The sequence below is a fragment of a genome, unplaced genomic scaffold (assembly GCF_019419815.1).
Source record: "Pyrus x bretschneideri cultivar Hongxiangsu unplaced genomic scaffold, Pyrus_bretschneideri_v1 Contig3, whole genome shotgun sequence".
Classification (NCBI taxonomy): Eukaryota; Viridiplantae; Streptophyta; class Magnoliopsida; order Rosales; family Rosaceae; genus Pyrus; species Pyrus x bretschneideri.
Window position 1 is genome coordinate 5,234,812 of NW_025999612.1, and position 21,304 is coordinate 5,256,115.

Below are 21,304 nucleotides of genomic sequence, written 5' to 3' on the forward strand. Positions count from 1 at the left end.
TATGTGTACATCCCCATTAAGGTAATATATCTATGTCTATATCAAAACGTAAAATAAAACATCTATTTATAGCATATAAAACAAATAATTAAAAGGAAGCAAATCGTTAAAAAAAACAAAAAGGAAACTGTGGTTGAGAACGAATTCCAAGTCCGTATTCCACACAATACTTCTAGTATTCAATTTCTGACAGGTGTGAATTACACGACAGTGGTTAGGGGGTTGAAATGCCTTCTTCTCTTCCACTGGAAGGATGGACTGCTGTAGCGAAACCATTAGCTAGTCCCATTTTAGTGGTCAGGGTAAGCTGAAATGTCTCTGTGAGTCTTCTTTCCCTTTGAAAAAGTGGATTGCCATAACGAAACCACTAGCTAGTCTCATTTTTGAAAAAAAAAAAAAAAAAAAAAAAAAAAAGATAGCATGTTGAATCAAAATGTTAAACCTACGCAATCTAACATATCGAGCTTATTAAGAAAATTTGTTTTATAGTCATCGGGTTTAAATCTGAAAAAATAAAATAAATAAGTTATATGCATTGAAGGTATAAGAAATGAATTTCAGGGAGGAAACCCAAATTTTTTGAGATGTGATATTTACACATTCCATTTTACTTCTCACACACCTTTTTAATTTTCGGCCGTCGGATCAAATGAATTGAAAAAGATCAACATCTATAAATTATCAAAGAGTGTGTGACAAATAAAATGGGTTATGTGGATAACATATCCCATTTTTTTAATAGACGGAATAGAATATGCTAATATGCTGGTTTGGGTGGCAAAGCCGAAGTTTGAACAAAACTTCAGATTCCACATTTGGACTTTTATGAACCCCAACGGCCCAATAATGTAGCAGCAAGGTTAGCTGGACTGATACAACCAAGAAACATGACAATAAATCAAAATCACCCAAACAAGGAAACCACCACCATCCACACACCATTCTCCACCAAACATCACATTCACATTTACATTCCTCTCTGAAGAAAAACATGTTAACCCTAACAGGAAAACCCAGAAGAAGCCCCAAAAACGAACCCCTAAACAGCTGCGCCAGCTCCTTCGCCGACTATGAAGACTGCATCGTTGGCTTCATGGACGACCTTCAACTTGTCCACTGCGGCCACGACAAGAAGTGTTTGGGGTGCGGAGAAGAGCTAGCCCACCTGACACTAAGGGGTGTGCTGAGGGGTTCAGTGGGTGTGATCGGAGAGAGCAGGCTGGCGATGACTGAGAAGGTGGTGCTGTTGGGAGGTAGGGTTTGTGCTGTGAAAAGGTTTAGGCAAGTGAGCTCCGGAAGGCGTGAGTTTGGGAAGAAAATCGAGCACTTGGCTAGGGTGAGTCAGAAGTGCGAGTATCTTTTGCCTGTCGCTGCATATTTGTATGCTAAGAGGATAAAGTTTGTTCTCTGCGATTATAAACCCATGGGAAGCCTCGCCGACTTGCTCGCCGGTAAGTCTACGTATTCACTTAGAAGTAATTCCCAACGAAGTAATTAATTAAATGTTTCTATAACCTTAAAAAATAATTTCTAGGTACTAAACATATTAATACCCAAAACAATACTTTTAGACCATCTCCAAAGAAGATATTAAATCTTAAGCGGAATGTCATGTAATCAATTTAAAAGTAGGAGAAAGTCTAACCGATATGTCAATCTTATGTGGATTGACATATGAGTTTTCATATGTCAAATTTGATATATGAGAAAATGTGATGTCAAATAATTTTTAATTATTTTATTGTATTAGTCTCATTAATGCATCAATTATAAATCTTGAAACTTTATTTTAATTGATTTATCGGTTGGAAAAAGAAAAAAATTAACATTGTCACGTCAGCCATCAAATTAATATTTGACATTTATCTTTTGATATCTCCATTGGAGATGCTCTTAGCCATCAGGGGAGTCTTTAATTAATTTGAATGAGTCTAGCAAGCTAAATTCCATGTCGATTTGGTGACAGATTTGTGTGTGTTTTAAAACTACGTCGTCTTAGACTTTCTTCATATATTTGTAAAATAAATCCTTAATATTGAAGGTAATAAAATAAGAATTTATTTCACCGTTCCAAAGACCTTTCCACATAATCAGGTTCGTATTTTGAACTTTGGCACAAGAACTGTAAATTTCTAAGGAACGACTATGATAATGTACACTCTGATATATAATATAAATTATATATGTCTCGTTTTTGTGACACCGTGTGGCATTTAATTAATTTTGATTTGATCATTTATTAAGGTGCTAGGCAGCATGGCCACACAGCATTGGACTGGAACCAAAGGCTCACCATAATTGTTCAAATTGCACGAGGAATTGGATTCATCCACGAACAATACCCTCCATATGAGAAGAAGATGCAGATGAACGTGCATGGGAACATTAGGGTTGGTAATGTCATGGTGAATACCAACTTCTCAGCCTGCTTGTCTGGTTACGGATTCACCCAATTGGCAGAGCCAGTCGAAGTTCTCAACACAGGGCAGCTGATGAAGTCGCCCTGCTGGCAGCAAGAAAATACCACCTACTCTGATGAACTGAGTCAGAAGAGTGACATTTATAATTTTGGGGTTATACTGCTGGACATATTGGCAGGACCAAAGGGTTTGGAAATGACAGAGGGCGTAAAGGAAAAGAAGGCAAGCATGAAATTAGAAGGTGGTTTGGAGTTCTTTGAGTTTTATGTGAAGGAAGGCAAAGAGAGGAGGCAAGTGTCAAAGGTTTTGGAAATTGCTTTGGCATGTATAAGTACCAAACCAGACGCTAGGCCTTCGATAGATGAGATTAATTATACAATCGTGGAGATATTGTAATTAGTTTTAGCGAGCTCATTTTAATGGTGTTAGAATTTTATATAGTCAGTTTGAGTGTGTACAAAGGGATCGATACATAATTATATCCTTAAACTGAAATTCAGATAAGAATAAAGTTAAATGGGGTTAGCTTTGTCGTGAGGGTGGGTTGAGTGATGGGTAGGAGTAGGCTACACTACTACGTTTAACATTTAGCGCGACGAACACAAATTGATCCCGCAAAGCTTATTGCTGTAGCACAAACGTCAAAGCGACGAAAACTTCGTCGCATAGAATTCATCGCACAAAGATCGTGAAGAAAGACTTTGCACGATGAATAAACACATTGGTCGCGAAGAAGGCGGCACGACGGTTCCGCCTTCATCGCACCAAATTTTTAGGAATGAAGATCTTCGTCACACAAAATGTTAGGATACAAGTAGCAATCGTCAGGATACATACATGGGACGACTAATCTTTGTCTCTAAGAACCTTGCGCGACGAAATTTATTCTTGAACGACGAAAACTATTAGTCGTAAAAAATTATGCAAGACGAAGATATTCGTCGTGCAAAAAATAAAATTTATTTTTTTGTTTTGGTTTTAATTTTGTAATGAAATAATGAAGTTAAATTGCAATAAAAAAATGTAATGAAGAGAAAAATAATTTATTTAAAATAAAAAGAAAATGTACGCACAAGGAAAAAGTTTAAAAAGTAAGGGAGTAAAAAACTAAGAAAAGAAGGTGGAATAATCTACAGGGTCGTCGTTCACAGGTGACTAGAAATCTTGGGGCAAGAAAGTATCGGGGATGGGGATGGGCTTAGAGGTCGAAGGTGCGGAATTATGGGCATGCTCGGGTTGGTGGGGCTCGAACGTCGACGGGGTACAAATATCCGAGAGACGAATGTTAGACTCACTGAGGGCCTTTACGATTAGTGACATCTGGCTCTTATACGAGGTGAGCTCACTCTTAAAGCCGACCACTTCTTCTGTCGAAGTTGTTACCTAACTCTTCGACTGCGAGGATGAAGAGGTTCTAAGTTCCCGCTGGCGGGTATTCCCTATCCCTCTACAATACATCCCCGGCCTCCAACCGAGAGTCTGATCCAAGGTGTTTATAAAGATCTGAAACCCCGCATCCTCGGGGGGATCCACAAACTCGATCGGAGTGTCGGGAGGAAGCTGGGAGGTAGACTCTTGAAGAACTGACTGCCTCTTCTCCATCATCCTCGCATGTGTAATATAACATGAAATATTAAGGGTAAATTACATAAAATTACCTCAAACCTTCCGTCAGTTCGTCTGTTAATTCTTCCGTTCAATAGTGACGTGGCTAAAAATAACAATTAAATATCAAAAAAAAATTAAATATTAAAAACTAAAAAAAATAAAATCTTTTTTTTTTTTTGCATGGGGACCCACCCGTAGTCTCTTTCTTCCCCCACTTCTCTCTCTAACTGTGCCTAGAACCCCCCTAACCCACCTGGGTTTTTTCATCCGCCATCCACTTGTCCTTTTTTCTTTGTCCTATGGACCGAGCCCATTTGCACTCTCCCTCACCAGATCCCAACCCTCCAGCCTCCGTACCACCAGCCTCACCTCGTACTTCTTTGTTGTCAGAGGCGACTGTGGTCGCCACCTCATCATCTTCACCACCATTCTTTTGAATCAGTCCCTACCCACTGACCCACCAAAGCCAAAAAAGAAAATTTGAGGAAAGCAACCCTTAATCTGAATCAAAAAATTTCTCTAGGGGCTGTTTGGTTCCAGGGAAAATAAACATTTTTGATGGGTTCTTGGGTTTGTAGTGAAGGATCTTTTAGGAAATTTTGGGATTTGATTTGATTTGATTAGTTTGAATTGGGGGGGTGGGTGGGTTAGGGGAAGACGGGAGCGGGTGGGATCTAGGTTCGGGGTCGACAAGGCTGTTGTTGTAGCGTGAAAGGGAGAATGGGAGAAAGAATACGGGAGGAAAAGGGATGGTGGATGAAAAAAACCCAGGTGAGTTACGGGGGGTTCTGGACACGGCGAGAGAGAGAAGTAGGGGAGGAAGGAGACTACGGATGGGTTAGGGGGTGGGTCCCCCATGCAAAAAAAATATTAAATGATTTTTATTTTTTTGTTTTTAATATTTTATTAATTTTTTAAGCCACGTCACTATTTAATGGAAGAATTGATAGACAAACTGACAGAAGATATGAAATTGTAACAAATTGTAAGATGGGGTATGACGTTGACATTTTTTAAAAATGAGGTATGAAGCTGTGACTGGCCCAATAGTTGAAGTAGTGTTATGTAATTTACCCAAATATTAATAATAACATTCAAATAATAACCATGATACTTGAATGCGTAAGATAGTAATTACAATCGAAGAATACTTACATGAAAGGACTCGGCCAACTCATCCCCATGCCGAACATAAACATCTACAAAGACATCGATCTGCAGGAATTTTGAACCCCCTGAATAGAACAAGATAAGAAAAATGATAGTACAAAAAAAAATATATATATATATTAATATTACTGACATATTAAAAATTGAATATGAAAAGCTTTATTATTACCTATCGCCGCGCCTTCATCCTATATGAGAAGGGTCTCGAACCCGAATGGTGGAGAATAGTCTTCTTCTCTTAATTGATTTTGTTGGCTTTCGCCTTATTCTGTTATACCCAAAATAAACGTATTAGTTGTAATTTGAATGAAATATAAAAAAATCAATAAACATTAGTAAGAAATGTATAATACTTTTAGACTTAATATAAAAAACATACCACATAGTCGGGCTCCTAAAAATGACTGCAGAGCCACACACAATTTTCTTCCTAGTCCTCAAACTCCTTCGGGTAACCCTCCTCAAGAGCGACCTGCAGATCATCAAACGTCTCAAAATATTGGTGCAGGTCGCTCTTCCACTGCTTGTACCGTTCAGCGAATAACCTGTTGATGTATGCCAACATATTGTCGTTGATGTCATTGAAATTGTAGTTCGTCTGCAATGTACCAAATTAATTAAGTACATTAATTAATATAAATATATAAACCTTAAAGGAAAAGCAACAAAAAGTCAAGATATTTACCGACAAATAATCGCGCACCTTCATCCTCACCTCGTTTGGTATCGCCTTCCAAGATTTCCATTCCATGGGGCAATACGTCTGAACGACATGACCAATGTTGTGGGCCAAAGCGCTATGCTGCTCAGCCATTGGTGCAGCCCGATGCCTATCGTCGTATCCAATCATGATACGTTCATTGGTCACCCGGGTGACCTTCGCTGTCTTCAACGAGCGACAAAGTCCCCTGGTATTTTTCTTTGCTGAAAAAAATTAAAAAAAAGTCAAACAAACACTACAAAAATATACCAAAATTTTGGCAAAATCTCCACTAAAATTATAACATTTCCCAAACCCTGGACATTGTAATGAATAATATATGATATCCAACAATAATCATAACAGTTGAATAAGCCAAATTTGGACCAAATGCACAATTGCAGTGTGTAACAATTTTGATTGAACTTAATTCCTGAATAACTAAATTCACAAGGAAATAAAGGGAGTTATTTAACTTTACCTGGTTGTGACCTCGAGGCATCAGCAGTGGATGTCGATGTCGTGTCAGGCGTGCAGGGGCGGCGGTGAGCACGCCTGGCACTAACAGGTAGCGCCACTGAAGAGGCTGATGACGCCAGTGCTTAAGAGACCCGAGGACCAACCAGATTAACCGGCTTGGGGTCCATTTCTACCGGAGCAGTGGCAGTTGAAGTAGGAGGTGGGAGAATCAAACGGGGTGCAGTCATCACTGCCTTACGACTTCTAATAAGATGCGACATCTGCATAATTAAAAAAGAAAAAAAAAATTCAATGCATATATATGTTGTGATATGGTAGCAGCACGAAATTCTTTTTTTTTTTTTTTTTTTTTTTTTTGTTTTTAATCACAAAACTGCAGCAGCCTTTAGAAATCCTATATAATGCCTATATATGGGCTTCCAACAAATCAATAGAAAAACGCTGACTTAGGAAAACTATTTTCAACCAAATCAGATATGCATGTTATTAGGGTGAGGACTTATCATCCTAGCTTAGATGAAAAAACTCACGGGATAGGAACACACGGTTTATCAGCATATAAACAACTGCTAAGATAGCAGCATAACTAGGATTCTATGCCGACTTAAAATCATGTAATTCTAATTAATATGCATTGAATTAGATGTGCTTATTGAGCTTTGAGTACAAAGTACATACAAAAACCAGCAAGGTGATATATATGCAGGGAGGGTCAGGAAGTGCAAGCAACATCAGATTTCAGAACATTATAGTACACACTGCAAAATTGTTGCTTAGCCATCAAGTTCCCAACCTTTTCTTCAACAAAATATCACTCGGATAAGTCATGCTTATATAGATGGCTATTGTTTTAGGTTTTTTGGTCATCACTGGATTTCCAGATGTGCAGCTATTATTTTTTGGTAGGTTCCAGATGTGCAGCTATTGTTTTTTTGGTAGGATTTCCAATGTGCAGCTATTGTCTTTGGGTTTTTTTGGTCATCACTGGATTTCCAGATGTGCAAGTTTTGTTTTTTGGGTTAGTTTAGTGAACTAGAAATCCAAATGTATTGGTGACTCACCAGAGAATGCATGAGTTAGGGCATGTAAAGCTAGAGGTTTTTTGTAAACCATAATTAATTTGTTATGTAAATGTCTACCTCAATTGATTATGCAAATGTCTACCTAACGTTCATCTTTTACTTCTTGAAGTGAACATATATAACATATGTGTATTTCCTTGTAGCTATGTCTATTTATATAAGAATCTCATTGATTCATTCTTCAAATAATGTGCTCCCAACACAGTCAATTACACACACACAAAAGGAAAGGAAAAAAAAAAAAGAGTACTTTCCTGACTTCTAAATTGATTAGCACAAAGCTGCCAACACTTCCTCTATCGTATAAACAGGTCCAACTTATATAAAATTGAGTGGCACAAAGTTCCCAACAGAAACAAAGCCAAATTGGGAGACAGATCCAAAGAAGAAACGTGAAAGGGTAAGCAACAATTTTTAAAGAAATAAAACAGAAACAAAGCCAAATTGTTAGTCTTACAAAGCTCCTGACAAGGGCATCTAACAATTGAAAATACACACTACAAAAAAAGCTCCCAATAGAAGCAAAACCAGCTAGGTGATATATATGCAGGGAGGGTCAAGAACCCTGATTCCTAACTTTACTAAATCCTAAAATTACAAATTCCTATCCCTAATTTGAAATTAAGAAATAATCCTACAATTACTACTTCCTAGAACCCTAATTACAGGTTGTTGACCCTAAAAACTACCAAGCCTACGTGGCGCGCAGGCCGAGTAATTAATAAGCTAACTATGTCCTTCGATTGTGTGCGGGGTGTGCCAACTCGTCGGCCGAGCTTGGCCAAGGAGTATAATGTGTTGATGTCGCGTTGGGCGCGCTGCTGACTTCTTGATCTTGCGACTGTAGCCGAGGAAGGAACACATCTCGGCCTTCAGGATCTAGAGCCTGAAGATTAGGCTGCTAATTCTACGAAGTTCAATATCAAATTCGGCTTTCAATGTGCCGAATGTAGTAACCTGTAACACCTTACTTCGCTAAGAAGGCTAATGAGATGACCTCTGCCAATAAGGATTCAAAAATCCTTCTCGACCGATATTTGGATAGATAACTAGTTAGCCTCGACGCAGTGATGTTTATCCAAACTGAAAGTGCTCCACGGTCAGCTGATTCTATGGTAACAGTGTTGTTTATCCAAACTGAAGATGTTCATCGGTTGCCTTCACAATGCTGTTTATCCAAACTGAAGATGTGTTGGCGGGAAAAAGAAAATAAAAATCTCAAGGTTGTTGAGAGGTTTTGCTTAGAGTAAGAGTTTGCGTAAGGCAGTTTATGTGTTAAATTAGAGGGAATTAGAATGATGCACCCCCTTCTTATTTATAACAACCAATCTCATCATGGCCGAACCATAACTATACTAAGGCAGTTTATGTGTTAAATTAGAGGGAATTAGAATGATGCACCCCCTTCTTATTTATAACAACCAATCTCATCATGGCCGAACCATAACTATACTCGGATTAGGATTCTTTATCCTAATATAACCAAGTCTCGGCTAATTTTACCTCCATTAGGACTTTGAACCACACTCTATATCCGGCCACATTCACTTCTCAAATCTGAGCATCCTCATTCCATTGAGACTTCTTATTATACTAAGACTCGACTCATTTGCTCTTACCAAGATCAATCCTTCTTGCAATAGGACTCGGCCAACCTAATTAGGCGGCTTATGACCACTGGACGACCCATAGTATTTTTTGGAATAACTTTGGACTGAACATAAACCTAAGCTCGACCCAAACACAAGTATAACACTAGAGTTAAGTAAATTGAAAAATTACCTTCGAGAGAGAGTGTGAAGAGATTGAGTGAGAGAGAAGGCTGTCGGAGAAGGAAGAGAGAGTGCGAAGGGGTTTGATGGCGAGAAGGTGAGAGAGCGATAAAGATTGAGTGAGAGAGAGAGGGTTGTCAGAGGGACAAAAGGTGTTTGCAGCGTCGAGAAGAACAAAGAGGAAGAACTGAGGGGAAAAGGTGTTTGGCATTTTAATTAAATCCCGAGATTCTTAAGCAACGAAGAGAGAGGTATTTGTAGCGCAAAAAATTCAAATTTTCACGAAATTATTTTGGTGCCCGCCCAGAAAGTCAGGTTTTCAGCTATTTGCGCGACGAAAAGGAAGGTAGTTGTCACACAAAGAACATTTGCGCGATGAATACCTTTATGTTCGTCGCACAATGAGCTGAAAATTTAATTTACCTGGGTTAATTTTTTTTAATTTAAATTTATTCAAATAAAAATAATTTATTTATAATATAAGATAAATAAATTACAAAAAATATCATTTAATATGTTTTACAAAGCAAGTCACAAATAAATTGCATTATTCATAATCCGAACTATAATAACTTTGACTATCGTCGCTATCATCATTTTCAGTCTCTCATTCCTCCTCGTTGATAGGTACGTCACCATCGTCGTTCTGGCCCACTGCAGCATCGTATAGCGGAATATTATCGAGATCAATTGTAATTGACTAAATCAGTATTTCAATTGAAGCCACTCCTTGTATCTGAAATCGTTCTTGGATAAGATTTGTATCTCGGAGTGTTTCCACATCATTTTCCATTGAAGATTCTAAACGTTGGTTAGCGACATTGTCGACATCGTCGTCAATAGGGTCTTGTTATGGTATAGCATACATATTCCTCAGATCCATCTTCTAAAGAACTTTCCAACCTCTCCCAACTTTAGGGTCATCTAGATACAAAATCTGTTTTGCCATGTTTGCCAAAATGTAAAGGTCGCCATTGTACCAAGTTTTGTTAGTGTTCACAGATAGTAAGCCATGGTCGATTTTAACACTTCCCTACCTATTTGGGTTTGTATAAACCATCGACACTTAAACATGATCACTTGGCATCGGTCTTTGTAAAGCAATTGCACGACACTTGTTAGTTTGCCATAGAAATCAATGTATGTACTTTTGCCTCCACCTGGGACATGGACACCGCTGTTTTGCGTACACAACTTGTCATCTCGTGCATCCCCCAAAAACTTGACGCCATTAACTTGGCAACCCGAGAACAATTCAATGCGAATCGGGCAAAACACAAGGTTATATAACTCTTCACTGTAAGTGGGAGAATTCGATGCTTTCAATTGATTCACCTAACATTATACAGAAACATAGACGGATAGACCTGTTAGCTTGAGAAAATTAAGTACTACAATATATATGTCAAATATAAAACACTTATAACTTACATATTCGAGAAACCACTGTGGAAACAATTCACAGTGTTTCTTGGCATACAAATGTGATGGATGTTCTTGCTTTATCCTCTCTTCATGCTATTCTAGGTATGCCATTGTCTTGTCACAATTTTTTAGTACAAACCAATGCGCTACCTTTATGTCATTTTTTGGAAAACGACTTGCCTCGTACAGTATCTCCAAAAGGTCGTGCACTTTAGGCAAAAACATAAAGTTTCCCCTTTCTCACACCCCCCGTCATTATTGCGCTGAGGAAGATTGAAAATCATCTCCACATCTTTTTACTACATTCCACAAAATGTAAGCGACTCATATTAAACCCAAGCCTCTATAATTGATCATTCGGGCTTCGCCCTGTTGCGTAAATTTTTTTTTCAACTCCCCAAGAAGCCTACCAAAATAAAATGATATGATACAAATTAGTAAGCATCAATTAATGATGAATGAACAAATGATGAGGATTATATACCTTTCTATTGGATACATCCAATGATAGTTGACAAGACCAGCAAGCAATGCCTTTTCCAGCAAGTGAACCGTCACGTGGATCATACTTGTGAAGAAAGCTAGAGGAAATATCATCTCAAACTTGCATAGGACTTGGACAATGTCATGGTGCAACTAATTAACGTCCGCCTTATGCAAAGTTCTTTAACATTAGTTGGGAAAAAAAATCTGGACAACAACATGATTGGCTTGACTACATCTTTTAGCAATTGGTGTCGAATCAGTCATGGCTCTTTAGTCCAACAAATTTATCCCCGTCAAAATCAAGATGAGCTTTGATCGTGTCTTTTGTCTTGCCCTCGATACCTAGAATGGTACCCACCAATGTGTCAAATAAATTTTTCTCAACATGCATAACATCGAGGTTGTGTCTCAATTTTAGTTTCAATCAATACAGGAGCTCAAAAAACATAAACTTGTGTGTATAGTTCATATGTGTGGAAGGTTCGGTCATACTCACTATTTTCCCAAACGAAGCAAAATCCAAACGATTAAGTTGTTCCAAAATCTGATCACCGGACAATTCTCCAGGTCTGAAGCGAGGCTCTACTTTCCCGTCGAACTCTTTTATCATTTTCCCACCACTCATGGTCTCATGGCAACCATCTCCGATGACCAAGGTAAGAAACTTTTTCGGCGTGCCAACCAGATGTTACATCATCCTTGTATACAAGGCATGCCATATATCCCTTAGTGCTCCACCCAAAAACTATTGCATATGCGGAAAATCATTCATAGTCCACATAACTGTTGCCCACAAAGTGAACATCTTCCCAGTACACTTATCGTATGTGCACACACCGTTTGTCCATAAATCATTTAGCTCATTAACTAATGGCCTTAAGTAAACATCAATTGACCTACCAAGATCTTCAGTTATAAAAAAAGTCATTATCATGTATTATTTTTTCATGCATTTCCAAGGCATCAAATTATATGGAAATACAAATATCGGCCAAATGCTGTGGTGTTGGTTTAGAACCCTAAACGAATTGAATCCATCAGTGGCAAGTCTAAATCTAACTCTTTCCATGCCTCCCTATCTGCATGATGCCTCATAACATCGTCGTTTATCCATTTTTCCTCATGCCATCTCATGTCGGTGGTAGTATGCGTCGACATATACAATCGTTGCAACCTAAGTTTCAAAGGCAAATAACGCATGACTTTTTGTGGGATCTTAGTCGTTCTATTCTGAGATGTCATTTTGAACCTCGACTCATTGCATACAAGGCATTTATCCAATGTTTTATTCTCTTTATAAAATAAAATACAATTGTTTTTGCAAGCACGAATTTTTTCATAACCCAATCCAAGACCTTTCAACACATTTTGCGTGTTTCTATGGTCTTTCGGCAAACAATTGTCCTTTGGAAGCATTCTCTTGAAAATCCTCAAAAAGTAATCGAAACACTGGTTCTACATACGATACTTTATTTTTCCGTGCATTGGTTCCACAATGGCTGGGAGAACCGAAAAGCCCTTGCACCTTGGGTGTAACTCTTGGTTGGCATTTTTTAATAGTTTTTCATATTGTTCAAATTCTGCACTGTCCATTGGTGTAGGCACGTCATCTTCCCCTTCTTGATTGGTGTTTGTTGATATAAATGGAAAAGAATCATTTATAATATCCACAACCTGTTCATTAGGATCCACATTAGGTTCAACATTGGCCACTCTTGTGGCGTTTGAAGACGAAGCATTGTCTAATTGGTCCCCATGATGGTTCCAAGCATTATTGGCCTCTACCATTCCATTCTTTACTAAATGAAATCGAACATTTTCAATTGTGTCCCTTAACGTGTTGTTACACCTCTTACATGGACACCGAATTCTAGTTACACCCGGGTTGTGTGTACGTGCAAAGTCAATAAAACCCTCAATTTCATCCAAGTATTCGTCTACGCATCTATTCAGGTTCTGTATCCATATTCTGTCCACAATTCATACAACCATAATAACAGTACAACAATCACAACTTCATACAAATGATATTGCCACCTTATGCCTCCGATAAGGGCCTTATCCCATTCGGGAATGCAAAGTTATGTCACGTTACGACTACATCAGATTAGATTTCGACGTGGAGGAATTTTGGTGGCATCTCAGTATAGTTCTTCAGATGGACGACATAGATATGAAATACCTATGTGCCACCCAAAGAATGTACAGAGATGACACCGAAATCCCCACAACCGAAACCTAATCCTTGAACATTAAACAACACGCCATAATAGTGCATTCCCAAACTATTCAAATAATGGGACAATTCAAGAATCAATTGTACTGCAGTCATGCTTTCGTATTCATGCGCGAAATCTAACTAATCCTCGAACGGGAAACTAAGTTTTACTAAAAAAAAAAATAAGTACAAAGTTAATTACAATTAATTTTGTGCATCACAACACATATTTGTACGTCACGTACAAATTTAACAACATAATTTCAACATAATTTAATTAATTTTATATTTTTTTAGAATAAAACAAAGAAAATACCTTCCAAATCGTTCTTCACCAATCGCTAATCACACACAATATCCTTATAGGCAACGAATTTCATGGCATTGGTATGAATTGACATTAATACCTTTACCCTAACAAAAAAAAAAAAAAAAAAAAAAAAAAAACTCTTACCAAACACACCGAGATAGCTTGATCAACCTAGAGTAGAAGATGGAGGGAGTATTAGATGATGAAATTGAGAGAAAATGAAAGTGACGGATGCTGGATTAAAGAAAAACGAAGGGGGATGAGGTGCAGAGGTGGATTCTGTAGTTTTACTACAGTTTCTACCTCTATAGCTAAAACTACATTATAAAGATTACTTTGCACGAATCATTTTGCGCGACGAATATGGTGTTCATCATGCAAAGTATATTTGCACGACTAACATATATATATTCGTCGCGCAAGTCTAAATATTTTTTTATTTTTTTCGTTTTCTTTATAATTAATTAATGTAAACAATTTGCGCAACGAGTACTCTGTTAGTCGCGCAACAAGCATATTTAAAAAAAAAATCATTTTTTTCCGTTTTCTTTTTAACTAATGTAAATTTTTATTTTAATCTAAATAAAAACTCAAACCTAATTAAACATTACCAAAATAATTAATAAAAATAAGGTATTACCCAAATACATATTATAAATAATGCAAATATCAATAGTCATCCATATAACACAATTTATTAATTAAAGTCAACATAACGTCCAAATATATTTTATTTCATTAATAAATAAACAAATTAAAAAAAAAAACCAATAAACTTTAATCCTCTTCCTCTGGGGCATCAGCAGGGGCATCGGGAACTCCCCCACGCTTCGTATCCCACTGCAAATCGAACTTCTACTACCGGAAATGCATCTTGAAAAGGTCAACCAGATACTTTCGATGCTTCTCATCGATTTCATCAACATCCCAATGAACCTGTATTAATGCCAATAAAAAAAATTAGTAATTTAAAAATACTACTTAAAAAAAAAAACTATAATACGAACTTACCGATAACTCCTCCACCATGGGCTTCTTCAACTCCTCAGGCACCATTTTCCAAGACTCAAACTCGGTAGAACATTAGTTCCGCACTAAACCCCCAATGTCAAACCTAAGTTCGACGTATGCATCAGCCCTACTTTTGTCTTCAAAGGAGGGTAATCGCTTACGGCAGTACCTCTCTATTCACAACACACCTTTCCTCATTTCTTTTTCTACCACAAAATTTTTAAAAGTAATAGACTATTAAAAAAAAAAAAAAATTCAACCATATCAAATATAAGACAACTAATTCAACAATAAATTTATTTTTCACCTTTCCCTTCGCGAGAGCCTTCTCCCTCCAACTTTTCGTTGAATCAGGAACCGAATCAGCCTTCACCTTTGAAACAAAACCTTTGAAAACTAGGGTTCTGAAATTGGGTTTTACACTTTGCGCGACAACCACTTTGCAATAACCTATCCCTAATTTTTACGATTTTATCAATTTTAAAAGAGTGAATTGACGAAAATGCCCGTAAAGGCAATGGTATTGACTTTCTTTGACCAGCGTTTAATAAGACGTACAAAATATTCTTTTAGCGTATCCTTGTAGTACTCGACAATACGAACGTGTAGGCACAAATAGAATTGGACTTAGAGTTACAATGGAGATTTTATGGACTTAAAAAGTTGAAGGGCATTTTAGTAACTTCATTATTCTAGGTAATTGGCTCTTTGTTATTTTAACATTTTCTTTTGAGCTTTATGTCCAGTGGGACCCACCCACGTAGGACTCCTCAGTCCTTCCTCCTATCCAGTGCCTTCCAAACCTCTCGGGTCCCTCTCAAGTTTTTCAATATTTTTCTTCTCATTTCCCACATCTCACTCTATCTCTCTCACCTTCATCTCAAAACCCTATCTACGTGCACAGTGCACCGAGCCACCACCACCAGCCACCTACGACGGTGGCCACTCCGGCAAGCGTCAAAAATCTAGATCACCACCTCACCATACTCTCTACACTCTTAAACTCTCTTCAAACTCTCCATCGTCTCTCTGCAGGCACCGAAATGGTGCAACAACAACATCACCATCACTCACCGGCTCCGGCAAGCCAAACCATTAAACCACCACCACACTTTTTTATTTCCTATCTTTGTTAAGCTCAAACCATGAACATCAAACCCAGACGTGGAGCTTGCACTGCACAGTGGCCATTGTCATTGTTCATCATCTTTTCCGTTGAGTTCTCGTCGATTTTAACCAAGGTAGGTATCGGGAACACTCCATTTTCCTCCATTTTTGATATATGTGGAAGATCTTAGGGTTTTGCACTTGTTTTGGTAGGGTTTGGAGACTGTAAGGACGAAGGGGAGACTTTCCCCAATTTTCTGGAGAAGTAAAACCGTGGCCATCCGGCCACTTTCAAGACGTTTTTTTTTCTGGCCATCCCAGACCACGATTTGTCCCCATGACGATATAATCATACTCTCTTCATTACAAGCTTTACATACATAGGTAGAACACTGAAAATGGTTAGGTTTTGACCTAGAAATTAACTTTGAAAATCGGGGGAAAAACCTACAGAAACAGCAGGTATCGTGAAGAAGGCGCATGGGAAGCCACAGCGTGGTGGTGCATTGCTGCATGTACAGCCACCTTATGGCGGCGCATGCAGCAACGCGTGTGGTGACGCTTGGAGGAACCAGAGGTCCCTCCTTAGGCTTCTCGACATGCTGAATCCAAATCCGCCATCCACTTTCTAAAATTCGACCTTTTTAAAATAGTTCCTTTATTAGCCGTACTTTGTACGAAAACGCGTAAGTACGTTAATACGTTATATATGTACGTTAATGGTTTCGTTTCTAGGTGAAACGCATCGCAAGGATCTTTGATGCCAGCGAGGTAGGTTTGACCTGACGACATGATATGTGAGTGAGTCTTTTCTTTATATATACATATATTTGTTTAGTTTCCATATATACTTCTAATAATGAATTTTCTATGTGACTGTCGTAATTAAATTAACATTTATAGGAAATGATGTAACAATGAGAATTAGGAAATCATTATAAATCTTACAGGATGCCTTAGCTAAATCTACGGCTATGAATAATGTTATGTTGACTAGAATTATCGAATCATTATGGCATGACTATATTTATGTTATCTGCGCATTGTTTTCTACACTGGTGTTAATACTCGCCCAGGCCAGGGCCAATCTTTCACGTGCATGTGCACATCGCACCAGTTCAATTAATTAGTAGTTACAACCAAGTCTATACCTGCTTCTAAAAATTAATCCAAGTCTTTTACCTGCTTCGATTATCGAGAGGGAAAATCCAAGACCAGTTCATCATCAGTGTCTCTTGCTAATCTATAAATACAGAAGTGTCCCCATACATAATTTTCATCCATCTCTAAGTAACTGATCATCTAGCAGCTACTACTACCACTTTTTTTAAAGTCACCTCAGTACCCAATCAGGGCTTAGCCTAGGATTCTATTAGTGGAGCTGACCTACCATATATGTATATTTATTTTTTTTAGTTTTATATTTATAAATTCATTGAATTCAATGATTAAGATCTAACTTAATCAAATCCAACGGTAAAAAAAGATATCTAACGGTCCAAATTTAAATCCAACTGCTAAAGTAGTTAGAAAAAAATTATTTTATGTGTTTCATATTCTTTCGTAGTATTCCACGAGTTTCATGGTGTCGGTTTAGTGATTTTTCAATATATATTGGAATGTAAATATTTTTAGGTTAAAATGTTCATAAAATTAAATTATGATAGTCTACATAATTTTTCTATTAAAAAAAAAAGTTACTTTAAGAAAGAAATTATCCTAAATTCATTCTTTAATAATCTAAGGCTAAAAATTTAACCCAGAATGGTTGGAGGAGAAAAACTGTTTCTGAATTAAAATCTAAATTGTAATATCCCACATCGTCCTGGGGAGTGGATTCTGTAAGCCTTATATGTACCTGCCCACCTTCAAATAGCACGAGGCCTTTTGAGAACTCACTGGCTTCGGGTTCCGTAAGAACTCGAAGTTAAGCGAGAGCAATCCCAAGATGGGTGACACACTGGGAAGTTCTCGTGTGAGTTCCCAAAAACAAAACCGAGAGAGCGTGGTCGGGACCCAAAGCGGACAATATCGTGCTATGGTGGAGTTGAGCCCGGGATGTGATGGGGGCCTGGGCGAGGATGTGGTGGAGGCCCGGGCCGAGATGTGACATAAATTTTCTGAATTAAAATATTTAGGTTTTAACCCAAAGATGGGGATGGTCTAAACACTTCATATTTGAAGTTGAATAAGCCGCGACCATATATTCCTTATAGTAAAACTCATTCTATATTGGACCACTTCGAAATTCAAGTGCACCAACGTAGACATATTTTTGTTAATTGTTCACTTTTGATCAATTTGGATTTACATGAGAAATCAGGTCCGCATTGGACATCTTTTCGGGGCCAAACTTTGTTCATTGTCCAATTTATGAAAACATGACTAACCATGACTAGAAGATTACTACAATGAGAAGAAAAGAACGGAAATTACATATTATAGAACACAGTAATATTTGGTGTTTTCACGTTTTATCCCTTGTTTTGCTGTTCTTTTGCTTTTTTAGTTTCAATCTTAATAGTAAAATGACAGTTTTATCTATGTGATACGCATGTGGGTATAATGCGTCCTTGAGTTTCAGCTGTTGTTCTCCTTTCTTGATAGGATAAACCCACGTGTTGGTCATCGCAGAAAGCTCTTCTACTGCTTCCGATACACCTCTCTCGATCTCTCCAGCTCTCTCTCAAAAACCAGGAACAAAAAATCTCTTAAGTTCTCTCGGCCAACCATAGCTCGCCCATTTAAGCTTCCACTCCCATCCAACCAAACCCCCAATAACAATCACACCAATCGACATAGGGGTTATCAACATCATCAACTCCCCCAGCACCTCAACTATCGTGGGTCGTCTTAGAATCTCCATAAAAGCCGACGCCAACACCATCGTTGAGCAGAAAAAGCACAGAAAAACCCAAAAATTTTAAAAACGAAGAAAAAAAAAAAGAGAAAAATCCTCGATTGAATTGGATACTCGTATGATCCAAAAGTTTAAAATTCTAGTTTTTCATCTCAAATTGTAGCTTTTCTTTGTTGCATTTGTCAATTGCCCTCAACAATTGTGGGATTAAAGTTAACTTTAACAGGATATTCTTCACTTGTTCTTTTTCAAGCAAAATTGTATATTGTATATTGAAACACCAAATAAAGGGACCCAGTCAAATTATTTATGTGCTGGAAAATTCAAACATAAGTAGCTTCTGATTTCAAGTGTCAAATTATTCATAATTTATAGTTTTAATTTCGGCTATCTTAATTGAGATCGATTTAATTAGTTACTGAAAACACCTATATGCGCATATTTTAGTTTTACTAAATTTTATTAATAATAAATTATAATCCAAGACCAGTTCAGTTAATATTAAATTATAATCCACGACCAGTTCAATCAATTCGTAATTACAACCAAGTCTTTATCTGGTTCTAGAATTAATCCAAGTCTTTACCTGCTTCGATTATCGAGAAAGAAAATCCAAGACCAGTTCATCATCAGTGTCTCTTGCTAATCTATAAATACAGAAGTGTCCCCATACATAATTTGCATCCATCTCAAAGCAACTGATCATCTAATACTACTTTAGTTACACGGTATATATCAAAGTACAAGGTCCAAGTCCTTGCTAATCTATAGGATAATTTCCTATAAACTTTAGCTAGCGATGAAAGGAGTTCATTTCCCTGTAACTGCTATTGCCCTATTAGCATTCGCCACCCTCCTTGCCTCTGCCTCTGATCCAAGTCCTCTTCAAGACTTTTGCGTAGCAATTAATAACACCGATCCTGCTGGTACGTATAATTATACGTTTTAATTACGTAAATACAATATCATTAATTAAGATTACTCTTATGTTGTATAATTAATTTATGTTTTATTTTTTTGTCAAGTAAAATTCCTTTCAGTAAATATATAGAGTATGTAGGAAATAGCAAGGCCTAAAGAGTAATGTTATTCATACCATATTAGTCTTACTAACTATTCTCAAATAGAATGTGCTCTTGGGTTGTACCACATTTTATATCACCTTAGGTAGCATTGCATGTGGACGGCCACATCATTTGAATTAATCAAATTTTTAAATTTAATTTATTATTTAATAAACTAATAATTAAGAAAATATGATACAAAAATATAGTATGAATAACATTACTCAGGCCTAAAACCTATATGATTGTGCAAGGCTGATGTTACATGGCTGATGGCTCATCATCATCCATGCATGTACTGTACGTACATAAAAAAAATTTAAAAAAAAAAAAAAAAAAAAAAAGATTAATTTGTTTGTCTGTTTCATTTCGAACAGTGTTTGTGAACGGGAAGTTCTGCAAGAACCCAAAACTTGCGTCAGCAAACGATTTCTTCTCTGACAAGCTCCGGAACCCCGGAAACACATCGAATCCGATTGGTTCAATTGTTACGGCGGCAAATGTAGACGATATACCCGGACTCAACACTCTCGGCATATCCTTTGCTCGCTTAGACTTTGCACCAAATGGCCTCAATCCTCCTCACACTCACCCTCGTGCCACGGAGATACTCATAGTCTTGGAAGGCTCACTCTACGTCGGATTCGTCACATCCAATGCCGACGGCAATCGGCTGTTCACCAAAGTGTTGTACAAAGGAGATGTGTTTGTGTTCCCAGTCGGTCTCATTCACTTCCAACTCAATGTCGGAACAACCAACGCTTTGGCCATCGCGGGTCTCAGCAGCCAGAACCCGGGAGTGATCACCATTGCGAATGCAGTCTTCGGATCCAACCCTCACATCAACCCTGATGTTTTGGCCAAGGCATTCCAGGTGGACGAGAAGGAGGTTGATTATCTTCAGAAACAGTTTTGGTACAACAACCATTAATCAAAACGACTACACAAATTATATGAAACCTAATATTAAAACAACTACACAAATTAATTATATGAAATCTAATATTAAGTAAATAAGAAGATCATGGTTTGATTTTGCTTATGTAATGATGTGCCAGTATAATATTAATAAAACAGTGATGCATGTTGCTTATCCCGAAATCTCTTACTTGGAAGTTTTTTTTTTTTTTTTTTTTTTTTTTCGGTCGAGCTCTTACTTTTAGTTTGAACAATCGAAAAAAGCAATTACTTGTCATGTAGATGTAGCTGGGTTTCTAGAACTCAAGACGAGTCCAGCCAATTTTGACCCTGATGTATTAAGAATGGCGGTAAAAAGGAAGAAGAAGATGATTACGTATACTGAAGAAATGGTAAGTTATAGGACCAGCACTTTTCTCTTTTTTTTTTTCTCTTTAAATCAATTGCAACAGCCTCAGGGTATTGTATATATACAAGTTCGTGAAATCTGTAAGTTTTTTTTTCATGAGCCTAACTAGCACTATGTCCCTGGACGAGTGGGGATCTCACAACTTTCTGATGTACCTATTTAATAGTCGTAATCTACAAGACATTTGTTATGCTAAGGATCAGGATCAGAGTGTAGTGTTCATTTTACTAATCTTCCAATCTACTCGTTATAGTCTCCTCATAT

General features: G+C 37.5%; 2 protein-coding genes across 2 annotated transcripts; both read left to right on the forward strand.

The window, feature by feature from the left end:
* Window positions 1-667: 667 nt before the first annotated feature.
* LOC125479871 (probable inactive receptor kinase At5g58300) lies at window positions 668-2,877 on the forward strand. Its single transcript, XM_048590001.1, has 2 exons — window positions 668-1,451; window positions 2,245-2,877. Exons 1-2 carry the CDS (start codon window positions 992-994, stop codon window positions 2,814-2,816), a joined length of 1,032 nt encoding a protein of 343 aa, XP_048445958.1. The 5' UTR covers window positions 668-991; the 3' UTR covers window positions 2,817-2,877.
* A 16,466-nt stretch (window positions 2,878-19,343) lies between these two features.
* Window positions 19,344-21,236, forward strand: LOC103940625 (germin-like protein subfamily 1 member 13). The gene is made up of 2 exons (XM_048589175.1): window positions 19,344-19,575; window positions 20,091-21,236. The coding sequence occupies exons 1-2, from the start codon at window positions 19,449-19,451 to the stop codon at window positions 20,642-20,644; spliced, it is 681 nt and encodes a 226-aa protein (XP_048445132.1). The 5' UTR covers window positions 19,344-19,448; the 3' UTR covers window positions 20,645-21,236.
* The last annotated feature ends 68 nt before the right edge of the window (window positions 21,237-21,304 follow it).